The sequence below is a fragment of the Corvus brachyrhynchos genome, unplaced genomic scaffold (assembly GCF_000691975.1).
Source record: "Corvus brachyrhynchos isolate BGI_N302 unplaced genomic scaffold, ASM69197v1 scaffold1120, whole genome shotgun sequence".
NCBI lineage: Eukaryota > Metazoa > Chordata > Aves > Passeriformes > Corvidae > Corvus > Corvus brachyrhynchos.
This window is the reverse complement of record NW_008235737.1, coordinates 55,857-72,538: the sequence shown is the minus strand read 5'-3', so window position 1 is coordinate 72,538 and position 16,682 is coordinate 55,857. Positions and strand designations below refer to the sequence as shown.

General features: G+C 37.4%; 1 protein-coding gene across 1 annotated transcript in view; it reads left to right on the top strand.

The window, feature by feature from the left end:
* The window catches only part of ITGBL1 (integrin subunit beta like 1), a 139,313-nt gene that overhangs the window by 108,770 nt on the left and 13,861 nt on the right, over positions 1 to 16,682 (top strand). Inside the window, exon 8 of the mRNA XM_017733207.1 lies at positions 12,617 to 12,733. Within this exon, the coding sequence (XP_017588696.1) occupies positions 12,617 to 12,733 (117 nt within the window). The remainder of the gene's footprint in view (positions 1 to 12,616; positions 12,734 to 16,682) is intronic.

Genomic DNA, 16,682 nt, shown 5'->3' with positions numbered 1-16,682 from the left:
CTCAGAAGGTGCAACCATGCACCATGATCCTGAGGGTAGTTAGATGCAAGTGTGTAAGGGGTAAGGTGACCATAGCAGTGACAGCAAAATTGTTCTCAGACAAGAACTGGTAAAGCTGGTAAAGTTTTGAACCATGATGGTGCAGGAAATAGAGGATTTTTCTGTTGGCTTAGTGGTCTCTCAAATGATACATTGCTTCATACTTCACTGAGGTGAATGTTTTGCTTAATCTGAGTGGTCTTGCTAGAGAAATTGAGTCTGATTATGTATTGTGGAAAATATATTGGCTCTTTCTATAGATAAAGTAAATTTGACTTGGATGGAAGATTTTTTTTCTTTTACAGGATAAGAAAGCATTTTTCTCTCTTCACATCACTGGTTGACCTAGCTATTGCGTTTAATTCTCTTTTAATGACACTTTTCTTCAAATTGGAAAAATTTTCCTGAGAACACCTGGGTTTCCATTTGCTGAAACATCTTCCTCAGAATTACTCATCCTCATCCCTTTGGCACACCTTTGTATTTTTGAGATTCATTCGCCTCATTTTGCAAAGTGTCAATCACAGGTTCTCCTTCTTACTTAGTTCTTTCTTTTGGCTGATCATTTTGCTTTCTGTTCTCTCACCATTACCCACTTATTCTTCTGTGAGCTCTGCTGCTTACCTGCCACTCTTGTCTGTTCCTCAGGGATGAGAGCAGACCTCATCACTCTCTACAACTACCCAAAAGGAGGTTGTAGCAAATTGGTCTCTTCTCCAAAGTAACAAGCAGTAGAACGAGAGGAACTGGCCTCAAGTTGCACCAGGGAAAGTTTTAGACAGGATATTAGGAAAAGTTCCTTCACTGTAAGGGTGGTCAGGCACTGGAACAGGCTATCCAGGGAAGTGGCTGAGGGTCCATCTCTGAAGGTATTTAAAAGACATAGAGCTGTTGCACTTAGAGACATGTTTTAGTGGTGGAGTTGGCAGTGATGAGCTAATGGTTGGACTTGGTGTTCTTAAGGGTCTTTTCCAACCTAAGTGATTCTGTGATTCTGTGATTCAGTGATTTGCAGGCATCTTTGCTCTTCTTTCCTTCCATTTTGCATCTTAATTTTTCAGGGTGTTTGGAGAACTCCAAACTTATCCTTTGAGCTTTATTCTTCTGTGTAAATGGTTTTGCTTTTGCGTCCTGACTTCATGGCCAAAAGTTTTCCATTCATCTCATCTAGGTATGCGCTGTCAAAATCTTTTTTTTTTTTGCCAGATTTATAAGTTTTCAGTGTATCTGGCCATAACTGTACTGTCATATAATTTCATTACCCATACAAATTAAGCCTTCATCCGTATCTCTGCCATTAGTCTGGGAATACTTTCTTTGGTGGAGCTTAGATTACATTTCTTACACGTACATATTCCAGAGCATGTTTAGCATCATCTGAGTGGTTTTTTAAATGGTCTTCTCTTCTCGTCATGTCCCATCTTCTGCGGCCTCTGAAACCATTCAGATAGTATTTCCTGCTCCTACCTGTGAGTGTAAAAACACTAAAAAAGAAAGAAACAGCTTCCAGGAACCTCTCCCACCTTTACACTGACATCTCCATTGTGCTTCTGTGTTGTTGACTTTCACTGTTTTACCAGTGAGCTTTAGTTAAGGCTAAAAATGTACTGAAATAAACTTTTATAGGGTTTATTCCGCAAACATGGTTTATGTGAAGGTTTCAATTCTTTCATTCCCCTCCACTGGAATAACCTTGCTCTAAAGTTGCAAAGAACTGTTCCTAAATAGCTGGAGGGAGTAAGGAGTTGCATCTACCTTCAGATTTCTGTATTAGGGGCTGCTATCTCTGGGAACACTATGTTCTCCATACATTCATTAGTGGGGAAATAGGCAGATTTAATTTACAAGTTACTGGACGTGCTTATAAAAAGTACTTTGGGGGAGAACAGGTACACAAATTACTACAGCATGTAGCTTTGATGCATTTTTTCTCTATGCAGAAAGGTACAAACCTTCAGGGTTCACTGGATAGGCCCAGATTTCTCTGCTCAGTTGTTCTTTGGCTTGGCAGATTTTTTTTTTTTTGCTAGGCTTTTATAGTGAATATTGCTTTTTCCTTGAAAGGATTGCATTTTTTTTTTAGGGTTCACTGGATAGGCCCAGATTTCTCTGCTCAGTTGTTCTTTGGCTTGGCAGATTTTTTTTTTTTTTGCTAGGCTTTTATAGTGAATATTGCTTTTTCCTTGAAAGGATTGCATTTTTTTTTTTTATAGCCAGCAATCTCATTTCTGATGAAGTTTTAAATATTTAATAGAGCAACTGGTCTGTAGAAAGAACTATTTGCATTGTCTTTGTGTTCTTACACGATGACTGAGGAGATTGACAAAGCAGTACTTTGTGTAGTATCTATACTTATTTCCAAAACAGAAGAGGATAGATGTTTCCAATTTAGTGTAGAATTCCCTACAGTACTTATCAGGCTTTACAGTCTTAACATTTTTAATCAGTTGTAAAAGATCCTCTTACTCTGTGATTTATATAATAGACCTTAGTTTTTCTATTTTTGCTTCATTTGACTTCAGAATGTTTCCAATGCCATAAAAAAAAATTGACTTTTTGTTAATCTTACTTTCATCTTTAATTTTTCCATGTATCAAAGTTGATAACAGTATCACTGTTTAAGCAGTGACTTTTAAAGACAGAAATGATTAGTCATTTTCAACCAAAAGAGATACAATCATTAATATCATGCATATGACTGAAATTTTCCTCAAAATCTTATTGACCAAAATTTTCAAGGGACTAATGACTGGTCATGTGTTTTGAATTCTCCAGCTGCTGGAAGGCTTTTAATGTTTTCTGGGGAACACTGGGGACTCTTCTTTCTCTCTCTTCCCTCTTGAGAGAAATTATGGGAGGAATTGCAAGTTATATAAAACTTCCCTGCCACTCCCAGAAGTTCATCTTGTGTTGTAGTCTGACAGCCTCTGTACTAATGGGAAAAATATTTCCATTCAGTTTCAAGCACCTCTTTTTCCCATTGATGGTGTTTCCTTCTGTCCAGTGCGTGACACTGGCCAAGGGCTGAGGCTCTTCCAGACATCACTGTTTTCAGTGGGCCACCCCACTGAGAACAGACACAAAGTAGCTGGTGGCAGAGTGGGTCAGGACTGATAGCAGCTGGTAGAGAAGAGCCAGGCTGGCTGCACAATGCGACTGCTGCATTTTGCATCTACAACTTAAATACACAGGTTAATCTGCTGATTGTGGCTGACCAGCAAAATAAAGGTCAGTTCCAGCCAAGGCAGAAATCTTGGCAAGAGCACATCTTCTTTAGCAGTGATCCTTCTAGAAATTTTGGGGCTAATTCACACTATAAACCTGATCTTTTGCTCTCAGAATTAGGAAGAATATTAAGGTAAGGGTAATTGCTTCAGTATTGGGCTCTTCATAGGAGTCTGAGTTAACTAAGTGGAAGAAAATTGCCTTAATTTTAGTGTTTCAGAGCACTGTTGTGTTTGTCGGGAAGGTTTGGAAACTGATCTCATATCCATCTTTTTTTGTGTTGGAAATAGGGGAGCTGTCACTGGTAGGCTTTAATTACTTGTTGCATGTGTTTCAACTAGCTTGAAAACTGCTGTCTCTGATTGCTGAATTTTATTCAGGTCATCCAAACAGGAGGCTGAGTATAAATACATGTGGCTCCTAATTATACCTGTTCTCTCCAACTCAGTCTTACCAGTGTCCTTGCCTGCTCATGAAGCTCTATCAAGACAGATGAGCAAAGAGGGAGTTACTTTCAAGGACTTTAAACAAGTGCACACCTGTAGAGTGATACATAATGTTTCTGGCTGGTCCTTTGAGAACCTTTGGGTCACTGGTTTGTCTTTGCTATATGCACTCTTCTTGAAATCTGTAAACTCCGGGTTACTTGCAGTGAAGAATTTACTACTTATGCTTCAAATCATAGTGGGGAAATGAAGGATTGTGTTGTTTTCTAAACTTTGCTTCTAAAAAGCTGTTACTCCTTCATTCAAACTCCTTCAAAAGCTGTTATTTCTTTGTTCCATATTAGATACTTTTCTGCAGAGCCAGCCTTTTTGGGTGCTGCGGAGAAGCATTGTTTCACAGATGCCATTAAATTTGGGGCAAAGATTTTAAGAGCCATAAGTCAGTGTCTCTACAACAGATTAAATAGAGAGCCTTGTAACAAGAGGCTAGTGCACAATCTGGCCAGTTGGCAGCAAAAAAGGAAAAATTTGCTTAAGAGTGAGGGTAAGAGCATTTTAGCTTGGAACTACTCAGTAGATGATGCAGTTGCTAGGAAATGTCTTTCATTTCTGGAAAAAGTCTTGAGGTGAAAGCTAATCAATAAAGTAGATCCAGTGTGATGTCATTTGTTGCCATGGTTTCTGAACTTAGTAGTCTGTTATCTGCAAATAGTATTGATGGTTGCTATGCAGTTGAATCTTTTCATATTGTTGTTTTACCATTATTAAGCACTTTAATCTTAGCTAAAGCTTCAAAGAGCAGACCACTTAGGAGTTTAAATGTTTTGATAGATAGGCTTCTATTACAACCCTAAAATATCTTGAATTTTACTACCTAATAAACAACAGGCGATTTTGGTGATTAAATCTCCACAAAGCAGTTGACATTTTCTAGTAAATTAATCTGCAAATTAAATATCTCTGTGGAATTAGTGCTATGACTCATTACATGGCAGATCATGTGAAAAGAGGGGAAAGCAGTCAATCCCCTGGGTGATAAGGCAGTCAAATGTATAAAGCTCTAAATGGCTCAAAAGCCATCACGTCTTCTTGAACAATGGCCTTGTGTTTCATGTATCTTTCACTATGGGATTGTGCCTCTTTATTATATTTGGCTTTTGCTGAAAAATATTTTGTAGCAGCTTATGCTAAGCATCAGGCAGCTGAACAGGCTGAAAAGGAAATGAGACTTACTTTTCCTGATAGCTGTCAAGATGAAGAGAAAGCATTCTCAGGTCAGATCCTTTAAATCAAACATAACTTCATTTTTAATATTCTGTGGAGAAAATGTTAGTTTTAGTAGAATGCTTTGTATCCTTTGTTGATTTAGTTAGATACTCTTTGCAGTATTTTTTCTTCATAGTTTGAGTTTTTGAAAGCATTTTGGGGAGGAAGAATAAAAAAGAGATGAGGAGAGGAAGGGAAGTTAAAAATCAGATGACGGCTTTCTGAATTCTAGTGTTTGTGCATCTTCAGAGTGGCATTTGCTGTGCTGTCTATTTTTCTCTTTTTCCCCCAAAGTATTCCTTTTCCTCCCCTTCAATTTCCACTGTTCTCTGCCTTAACAACACATTTCTTTAGAAAGTGTTTTGCCACCTTCTTTCTTGTCCTCTTCACACATCTCTCCTCTATGTGGTGACTTTGACTATCACCTTTCTTTCAAACAGAGAAGTAATTGCCTTCCTAGTCCTACTTGTCCCCTTAATATAGTGAGTGAACTGCCAAGGATGCCCTCCCAGTGGGAGAGCCTGAGGAAGATGTCACCAGGAAAAGTGATGCATCCGGCTAAAATCCTACTCCTGCAAAGTGGGCAGGGGTGTTCTGGATAACTCCTCTCCTGGAACTCCTCTAGAAATTCCCTGCTGGCTATGAAGAAATGCAACTGGAGCTTTCGAGTGTATCCTCTAAGCAGGGCTACTGAGAGCAGGCAGATGGAGGAGACATGTCGGCTTGATGATGATAGCAGATGTCAAGTTAACAATCTGAAAAGGAAACTAGCAGTGCAGCAGTACTTCTTACCAAAATTTTTAAAGAGAGGGAGGGAAAAAAAAAAAAAAAAAAGAAACAAAAAAGAAAGACCACATGGAAAAGGAGATACAAATCAGTATTGCTGATTGGCAGGAGCTCTAAAAGACTATCTGATGCCAAATCTGTAAAATGGTGCTGTTGAGTGGAATTATCTAAAGAAGTATTTCACTATTAAGCTGTCACAAAGAAAAAGCATTTACTTCAGGTGCCATATGCCAACTGTGCAATCAGGCTTCCAGTCATACATCGTGTGTGTTCTAAAACTGGGGGACAAGTCTCAGCCATTTGAAGTTGCTCTTGCGTATAAATTGCTTTTACAATACTGGATATTCAGTTGCTTGCTTCAGTTCACTGTTGTGAAAGTTGTGTTTTTTGGGATAGCATACTTTTATTTCTTGAGATTTTTTATCTTAGGGTTATTTGGGTTCTTTGTGTTTTGAGGTTTTTTACCCTTAAGGACAAACTAAATTGTCAGACCTTTTTTAGTGCTCTTTCACATCATAAAGCAATTCAATTTATAAAAGACTAAAAGAAACATACCTTTTCTTTCTAAGAAAATATGCCCATTTTGCCTGTTATTTGAGGGAAAGCTTGGTACCTTGTACAAGTGAACAACTTGGTAAAACACACAGTAGTGGAAAGTCTCAGGCAGTCTTTAACAAAAGACTTTCTTAATTTGTGAATTTCTGCTGTTTTTCTTAGGCTAGATATTTATACCAAGAGCCTTTGCCAGACACTGAGTGTGGGTGATAAGCAGACATGGGAGTTAAAGTACCCTCTCTTAAAGGGAAAGGGTAAAGTCTGCAGAGCCACCATGGCATGGCTGCGTTGCACACGCCTGTGAAGCCTTTCAATCTGCCCCTGGCCTTTTCACATGGGACTCTGAAGTTCCATGTAACACTGGATGGCCCCGTGTCACTGGGAACTTAAAATAGATTTGGAGTAGGTTTTCCAAGCATGATATGGAAATTAAAATAAAAACGTGAAGCAACAAAATCATTTCGTGAAAGTACCCTGGAGATAAAGCAGCCTGGAATAAGAAGTTACCAGCTATAGCTACAAGTCTTTGAAATGTAGGATATAGTTATATGATAGTTGATTACATTTATTTCAGACCTGTTGATAGTGCTGAATGTAGTAGCTGATGCAGTTATAGCAGCTGAGAGGTGACCAGTAAGACTAAGAAAAATACAGATATTTAACCCCAATTATATACTTCAGCTATTGTTCATGTTATTTAAATAAAAATCTCAGAATTTGCTGCTAAAAGTTTACTTTAGTGTACAAAATTCTTGAAAAAAAAGGAGTACAAAAATCTGAAGTTTGGAAATTACTTTAGATTTATTAAAGCAATTTTCATTTCATTTTATGTTGGTTTGATTCAGCTAAGCTCTTCTCTGGAGCTGTTATATCTTTAGTTGAGGTCTTGGGTCAGTCATGCTGCAAATAATCTCTTTTTATGAGTAGACTCAAGGCATGTTTACTTTCTGTACATTGATTTAGAAGGAGAAAGATTCCAATCCAGATCCAAACAAGTAGTTGTTCTTGTAATAATTGCAGAATGTTTTTTCTTATGTAGGAGGCGATAAATGCACAATTTTTTTTTTTTTTCCATAATGTATTGCAGGAAACAAAAAGTGCTTGTTGCTTTAACATTTTGTGGAAAACCCAAGTTTCACCCAATTTCCAAATTATCTCCACACAAACAAGTCCTCCACCCCAAGCCCCTAACAGCCTAGTAGAGAAATCCTGTGCAGACCAAGAAAAGAAATCCTTTGTGGTTTTTGTATCTTGTACTGATAAGTTCATTTTTTAGAAGAGGAAATACTTTTCCCAGCATAACCGCAGGTACAGGTTCATCTCTTGCTTGCCTAAAGTCCTTGTAAGAAACTAATCCTGAGATTTTCATCATTTGGATGAGATCAGTCAGATATTCATGCACTCAAAGGGGTTCTAAGGATACTTTTGTACATACTTAAGATGCTTCCAAAGGTTCCCTTTTTCTGACTCCTCATAAACCACCCAACCAACCAGATCCAAGAATTGCCAGCATTTTAAAACCCAAGGATCCCTTCATGTGTAAAGTGGAATTCTTTTTGTCTAGTCAGTACAATATTTTTATACAAATTTTTTTTAAAGCCATTCTAGATGGGAATTAATTCCAGGTGATTTTTGGAATAGGACATACAAAACACACAGTGCATGTCCACTGAGAAATATGTTGCTGTTTCCTGCTTGAGTTTTTCAACACTGATCAAGCTCGGCTGGAGTGTACTGGTGTGAACACCTCAGACTGAGCAAGGCATGGTGATATTGCCCACCCTACTTTTGGCAAGTGTTGCATTTTGTTTGCCAGTTTTGTGGTACTGTTTGTTCCCTTTACTGGTCTCTTTTTCCCTCCACCACTCAGTCAGTGAATTTTCTTTTGCCCTACTTGAATCTGCTGCCTGCTATTACTTCCTTCAGCCACATCTGCTTCCCCACACCCTTTATGTCCACTGAAACTTTGTGATCTTCTGTACAAATTTTCCCATCCCCCTTGTCTGCTTTGCCATTTCTGAACATTATTTTAGGTCATGTTCACATCCAGCATGAAATGAGTTCTGCTGGCAGAAAAACACAGCAGCTTTACTGAATGTGCTCAGGTTGCCTGAGATTACTTGATAAAAAAGAAATTGCAATTTCTGATAGGTAATGCTTTCAGATGTTAAGCCTGGGACAGCCATGGGGCAGAAAAATCCTTACTAAAGGCAGATTCCCTCCTATTTATCAGAAGCCCAAAACACCATTTTTCTGATATGAAACTTGTCTTGCTTTTACCACAGTCTCAGTGCAATTTGGCACTGTATTTCTTACACATTAAAAAAAAAAAATTAAAAATGGCTTTATCATCCTGCACAGAAAAATCCTTTATGTTATAGAGTTACAGACAGGGAAATACAATGAAGTATATTCAGTGTTTATTTTTACATTGAAAGCTATTGCTGTCTCTTCCTCGTATTTTTGCTGGCAATAACAGGGTAGAAATGCTTTATTCCACAAATTATGTACTTCTAGCACAGTGTTTTAAAATTACCTGTACAAAAGAGACTTTCAGTTAACCCATATAGGCATCTGGAAATTCGTTTGAATGCAAGCAGCTAATGGTCACAGCAATTTGCATGGGAGCAGGTTTAATGTAAATCTAGGCACTGTTTAGTTATATTTTTATAAATGTTGGATGTGAGGAATGAAAAAATACTATAGTAAATGGGGAATAAAATCAAAAGCTAAATGCTTAAGGCATTTTTTTTAGAATTCTAGACTCAGTTATCTAATGAACTTGTGTTTTGATGAGATGTGGCACTTTAATTCCCTTTAAAAACAAAAAAACCCAACCTAAGCTGATCTTTTGTCACTCTTCAAGTACTAACAATTATTAGTGATAAGTTAATACTCCTATTGACATCAATGGGAGGAAGAAGTGTGAGGAAATACTAAGACTGTAGGCAAATAAATGTCTCGTATAATTATTCTATTCTTAGCATCTTGCATTGCAATAAGTAGCTTAAGCTTTTCAATGCTAATAACTCATACAACTTCCATCATAATGCTTCCTTCATCTGAAGGCATCAGTTTATGACATTTACTCTCCCTGTTTAGCAAGGAAGAGTGGAAGCTCCTTGCTATAAATTGTCTGAGGTCAACTGATTTCTTTTTGCTCATAAAGTGTAGCTCTTGCACAGATGGTTGAGAAGGTGCAGAATATTATAGTCATTCCATTTTTAATTGTCTCTATATGCCTTGGAATTTAAAGAGAATTGAGGATGTATGGCAGTAGCTTTCCCTGTATAATCAGGTTGCTATGGTAAACCTATTATTCTATACAAAGAAAAAGTATGTTTAGTAAAGCGCCGATCCCTTTTCAGTATAACATGAGCTTCAAATTAGTTCCGAATGATTGAATTTGTTTTGTAAGTATCTTATCACAATAGCTCAGAAAAGGTCACAGAATAAGGTGTGGCTTTTGGTATTTCAGTAGCAGACACATCCTATATAGTTAGCTGTTCAGAAAAAATAGGACTTTAATTCTTTGTTAAATTATCTCCTTAGAGTGAGCCCACTTCACATAATCTAACCAAAATCTCACTACTTCAGAATCTCACTACTTTTGGAGGCAAAATATCTTTATAGCCAGTACAAAGTTCCAGTTATTTAGTGACACCACTAAATTAATTTCTCATGCTGATCTTGTAACATTTGTAAAAGTAAAGGAACTAATAATTTGAGTATCAATTTCAGCAGCATTGTACTAAGCTACTGTAATTGTATCTTTGAATATTTAAAAGTAAAGAAATAGCTCAAAGAAATCCTTTTTCCAGAGAACTTGCTGACTGAGGTTTCTGTCTGCTTTCAAGATACTTTTAATTCTGCTGAGGTCTGCAGTCAGATATCTAAACTGTACCCTGAACTTAGGTGGGAGCCATGCAAAATAAAATATGAGGCACAGATTGGGAAAGTAGGGCCTAAATTCCCTTTGATCATGTATCTCTTACATGACAAAGATGTGCCTGATTTGCCTATGGATGGACTTCCCTCCATTTTTCTGCTGGTGAAACTGTTGCACATTAGCTGAAATGGATAATATTACTTGCAGCAGGGACTGAGAGGAACCTGTTCCCACTGCATCACAAGGGACCAGCCACTGGACTCTAACTTATTAAATGAAGCATTAAAGAAGATAATTCTTAGTTACAGAACATGCAGGATCCTCATTACAGGACCTTCCTTTGCTCATTCCTCTGAAGGATTTTCCCTTTCTGATTACTCCTCTAGTCAAATCAGCTTGCTTAAAATGATTTTACCATCTTCAGGCATCCTTATTATAGCAATGGCTGGCCAGGAGACCACTGCTGAGGATTCTTCTTTTGTTTATGTTATAATCTCCACAACAGGTGGGTCCTGTTCATCAGGTACCTCTCAGCCTACAGGTTACTGACTCTTCCTTGGGACAGGGTGATGCTGCATTTTTTTAGAAGTGATCAGGTTGCCTAAGATGAATGCATAAAAAGGGACAAATTAGACTCAATAAAATTCTCTGTATGTTTAAGCACTAAGGATTTTTTTTCCCAATTTCTAATGTGGCTGTCCTTGGCAAAAAATTATAGCTCAGAGAATGTAGGCAAATAACATAATTTCTTCTGTACATAATCATATCTTAGATTTTGACATGATTACTAAGCACAACTCTATTCCTTGACGGGGGAGATGCACTTACTGTAAGAAGTTTCTTTCTGGAACAAGCATCCTCATATAATTGCCAATGCAACATAATTTTTAAACTATGCATATAATAAAGGTATTAAAAAGCATTTTCTCTAATTCTCTTTATCAGCATGTCTTTTCCAAAATTCTTGGACTTTATGTCCTTCTAGATTGAATCCTGGTGCATAAAATGTCAGCTCAAAAGTGCAATGTTGAGGCTTGGGAAGATGAAGAGTATCGAAGTTATAAAATGAGGAAATATTTTTCCATAAATAATAAGATCTCTCCCTAATCTGATTCAATTAACTGTTTTCTTAAAATAACCACAAAAAACAACCCCCCAAACCCCACCAAAAAATATAACAAATTAAGGTTAGAAGTTGGGAAAAGAACGTTAATAATTATCTGTCAGTACCTTACCCTAAAAGGTTTTATTGTCATGGCACCTACAGTTAGAAAATCTCCACTAAGGTTTTCACTAACAGTCCTGCTCAATAAAATATTTCATCAAATGCTGAAAAAAATTAGTGCGGTGTGTTGTGAACTGTCTGGTTGCATAATGAAAGGCTGCACTTGGAGGATATTTTTTACTTTCTAGCAATACTGTAAATTTGGGGGTTGCAGTCAGTAGAGCAGTGACGAGGCCCAAGTTGAGTTTCACTGATGCTGTGATTAAATTAAATCAATAAGAGCAGGTTTTCTGCATCCTAGTCTGTGTCTCTGGTGGCAATTTTTCACACGCAATATCCTTTCCCAAGCCCATCAAATGTAGGAGTTTGGTCCATGGTTGGTGCCATATTTGGAACGTTCTCACACCAGCATTGCATAAAATAATTTGAAAACATACAAAAGCAAACTTCTAGAAGTTCGGGCCCATTACCTGAACTAAATTTGGCTCAGATGTGTGGAATGTATGACTGTCCTGGATATTGATTTTTTTCCACATCTGGCCATTTATGGTTTTGGGTTGAAGATCTGTGGGAGCTTGGATAAATCTGTTGTCCCTTTAAGCTCTGGGGAGCTCTCCTGTAAATAGTTTGATGGAAGGGGAGACTGTGAAAGAGGTCGTGCTTATTTCCTCAGATCTAGACAAAAATTATGGGGATTTTGGCTTTCAAAAAGCTTGACAGAATATTTGAGGAATTATTTTTCTACATGAATAAAGAGTATCTTAGGTAGCTCTGTACATAGACTATAATTCTGATCACATTCTTCTTGGTGTTTCTGAGGTATGTGCTAAATATTTTAGATCAATTATAGAGGTTAATTATGCAGATAAGCATGGGCCAGCTCAGTTATGCTAAGTTCAGATATGAAAAACATGCAATACCAGTGATTGTTTATTGTTGCTGTTTCCACTAAGATTATAACAGTAATACTTTCCATCTGGTTGCCATGGAAGAGGAATAGTTTTGTCTTGCTATGTTTTTGGTTGGTTGGTTGGTTGGTTTTTAATTGTGTTTATTTGCTATACTTTAATTAATAGACCATGACTTGTTTTTGGGGATAGAATAGCATAGATTTAGGGTTTTATTCAATTTATTTTATTTTACTTTACTGGAATCATGACTCTTAACAATTATTTATTCTTGCAGGGAGATGTGAATGTGGCCAATGCACTTGTTTCCCTCCAGGAGACAACAGAGTTCATGGCAAAAACTGTGAATGTGATGATCGACAGTGTGAAAATGCAGATGGCGATGTCTGTGGGGGTATGTGTTCACTTGATATCACATAACACAGCATAGCATAATTTAACAACATAACAGAACTAAATCTTGACACTATATAGCTTTCTGTTCCCCTTGATTTTATAGTGTAATGTCACTATAGACAATTTACATCTTTGATTAATAATAAGATGGCAGATTCTGTAAGAAACAAGCGCTAGAAACATTGAATATGTTAGGGAACATTTATCTTAAGACTTCAGGAATGTTAACACATAAATGAAAGTGCTGTAGTATATCCTAAATTTCATCAGTGTTCATTAGACAAGAATACAAGCACTTTAACAAAAACCTAAAGCACTAGGTAACTTTACATTGTATTTAGTACAATTGATGTTTTATTGAGGGTGCTGTAATAAACCTGAAGGTACTAATGACCAGAAAAACCTTTAAATATTTCATATTCACTGACAGTGATATGCCTGTTTTCTAAAAAAAGTAGCAAAATATGTTATGAAAGAATCTAAAATTCTTGAGAGACAGTGTCATAGTAATTGTAGATGCAGATGGTTTATTTTAGTGTTGCCAGTGAAAACCTTACCTTGTGATATTTCAGTAAAGTTTATCGGCATTTAGCAGTATTTCAAGATAGTTTGGGATATATAAGTGCATACATACCACAAGGCATTTTATAAGCAGGTGAATAATATTTACCCTAAATGCTGTCTTTCTAGATTTTATTTGCTTTATTTTTAAAATGACTGTTTGGTTCTAAATATTAACAAAGTTGTTGATATGAAGAATGGCACATTGTATTGTAGTCCTTATTTCTATGTAAGAAAAAGAATGTATTGCTTCACGATCCTCATGTACATAAAAAATTCTGACTACAGGGAATATTTCTTCAAGGTGTCTGCCATGCAGAATATAGACATATATAGAAAATTTTTCTTTGAATGTCTAACCAGCCATAAAAATAGTTTACAGCATTCAGAGTAATTCAATGATATAAGTGTGTAGAAAAAAAATAATTTGAAATTTAATTTTGTGTAAAGGACATAAAAGTACTGAGAAACACTGAAAATCTGTTTCATATTTGTTAGAAATTAAATAGTTGGGAAACAAAATTCTTCATCATCCATGCTAAAAATATCTGTTTATATCACTCATATTTTACATTATTACATCTTCCTCTCTTTCTTTTGGGTTTGTCCATACTTCCATCTCAGCCTGAACTTCCTGAAATGTCTTTCTGAACTGCTTATTCTTTCCTCTTTCCTTGTCCTCTTTTCATTGCTATTTTTCTACCACTGTTGCTGCCTAGGCAATCACAGTAAGGACATAAGCCCTTGCTAGTAAATCTGTCTTTGGAGCATTATAAACTGGACTGTGTGGGGTCTGACAGTGAGCACTGAGTGCCTGTAAGCACAAAGAAGGAAGACCAGTGTTTTCAGAATAAATGCATGCTGAAATGAGAAATGTGAATGACAACCTAAATGACTTGAATAGGAATTGTTGCTGTCCTCCTCCAACCAGCAGAGACTGATTAATAGCTTGCTTTCTAGACCAGCTGTCCATGCAACGAAAGAAAGACATGAGGCGAAAGCTATGATAAATTAGGGTACAACTGAATGAGACCCTATGGCCATGTTTCTGCGTGATTGTGGTGAGTCATTCACTTAAAAATTCAGCTGTCCATCAATGCAGGACCAAGAATAGAGACTTAATGTCTCCACAAAGACAGAGGTTGCAGGAGGAGTCGGCATAGATTTCACAGCACTCTGCTGTTAGAAATTGATTCATATAATTATGGAATCACAGAATAGTTTGGGTTGAAGGGGACCTTTAAAGACCATCTAGTCTGACATGGACAGGGACCATTTCACTAAGACCAGGCTGCTCAGAGCCCCATCCAACATGGCCTTGAACATTTTCGGGGATGGGGAATCCACATCTCTTGCCACTTGTTGCAAGTCTCAACACCCTAATGATAAAAAAATCTCTTCCTTATGTCCAAGCTAAACCCACTGTCTTTCAGTTTAAAACATTATTCCTTGTTCTGTCACTACAGACCTTGGTAAAAAAATCTCTCCCCCTCTTTTTTATACTCCCCCTTTAAAACATCGAAAGGCCACAGTAAGGTCTCCCCAGAGCCTTCTCTTCTCCAGGATAAACTATCTCAATGCTCTCAGCCATTTCTCATAAGAGGGGTGCTCCATCCCTCTGACCAGTTTTGGGGACCACCTCTGGACCTTCTCCAACAGTTTCATGTCTTTCGTGTACTAGGGATCCCAGAGCTGGACACAGTACTCCAGCTGGGGTCTCACCAGAGTGGAGTGGAGGGGGAGTCTCACCTTCCTTGACCTGCTTTCCCAGTCTTTCCTTCACGTTCCACTTCCTTTGTCTGTGCCTCTGTACAGAGACTTAACATGCTAAGACTGGAGGAGATGTCTCATGCAGCCTTTTTGAGATAGATATGTTCTACCTAATGGCCCATTCCCTACTGTTGAGGTTTTTTGATTATGTAAGATTTTCCCAGGTGTACTGCAGTGTTGATCCACAGAAGTATTTAACATCACATTTCCTTTGGCTTTATTTGGTTCTTTGAGTCTTTCACGTGCAAGTTAAGTGGTTTTGGTGCACACACATGACCAGAGAATCCCAGGTTTTTCAGCATAAGTTCTTGGCAAGGCTGTGTCACTTTTTTACACCAGGCTGATATTTACTTGTCCCATATACTGGTGAGATATATTTCTCTCTGCCCTCTGAGGTTATGGCTGTGCTGCTCGCTGCAGATGTGTCCTGAGCTTTCAAGTGGTATTTGTTTTCTTTCTGTGTCCAGTCACATTTTCCAGTGATTTCATCATTGGCTGCTCTACCTCATGGGGTCGACTGTTGTCCATTACAATTTTTTTCTATTTCAGGATTGAGGGCAGGCAGACAACAAGAACACAGAAAAACAGTAAAGATCAATTTGGAATGGAACTCCATTCACTTCGATTTGTTCTCTGGACAATTATTGGCTTAGCTATGAGATCTTTTCACAGCCAAGTAGCAGCCATTGAAAGAATGAAAAAAAACCTTTGGGGTCCTCTGCATACTACAAGTTTCTGTAAAATTATGCTGATTAAAAACTCTGCAATAAGACCCAACCCAACAAAAATAGTAAAAAGTTGGTTGAAACGAGGATCACTAGCAAAGGTTTAAACTTGTAACAGGTAACTCATAACAAGACTCTTACATATTTCTGTGGATGCAGGCATTTTGTATTACATCAGTATATCATTCTGTGCTTCAAATAGTCGGCCACCAATTAGAACATTAGCTTTGGTAAGACCTTTTAATGTTTATTCATAGATGGCTGCACTGTCCTCAGCACTAAGAAACAACTAAGACTGATCATTCCAGTAAACCAGTTTTTAACTGGTGACAGTGGAATACTTTAAGTCTGATTCCTTTATTTGCAAGTGAACAATTCCACTTTGATGACTTTTTAACTAATTCTTTTGGCTACAGCACATTAGAATACAATCCTCACCAAAACACAATCCTAACACTGTAGGGAATCCACTGTGTCATGTCACATCAAAGAGTAAATGCAGATTATCTTTTTTGTTTGTTTATACCAATGCCTTTTGGTAAAAGGCATTAGTTATCATTAGTTTGAAATTCTGGTTATACTATAAAAGCTTGTAGAAGCTAGAGGAGTTGACTTATTCTTGGAGTAAATGCTGAGGTAATTAATATTTCCCTCCTTACTCAGATTTGCCTTCACACCTCTCTTTTCTCTAAGAAAAAAGTGCAGCAAAACTCTGCTTGAGACTTTATGGGAGGGGAAGCTAATATATTTTTAGGAAATCTGCAAGTAAATTAATTTTCAGCACTCAGACACATCCTTTCATTGATTTCATTTACTCATACCCTCACATCCAAATACAACCATCAAAGTGTCTGCATTTAATAGTGTGGTCAGGATTCCTTGTGTGTGATA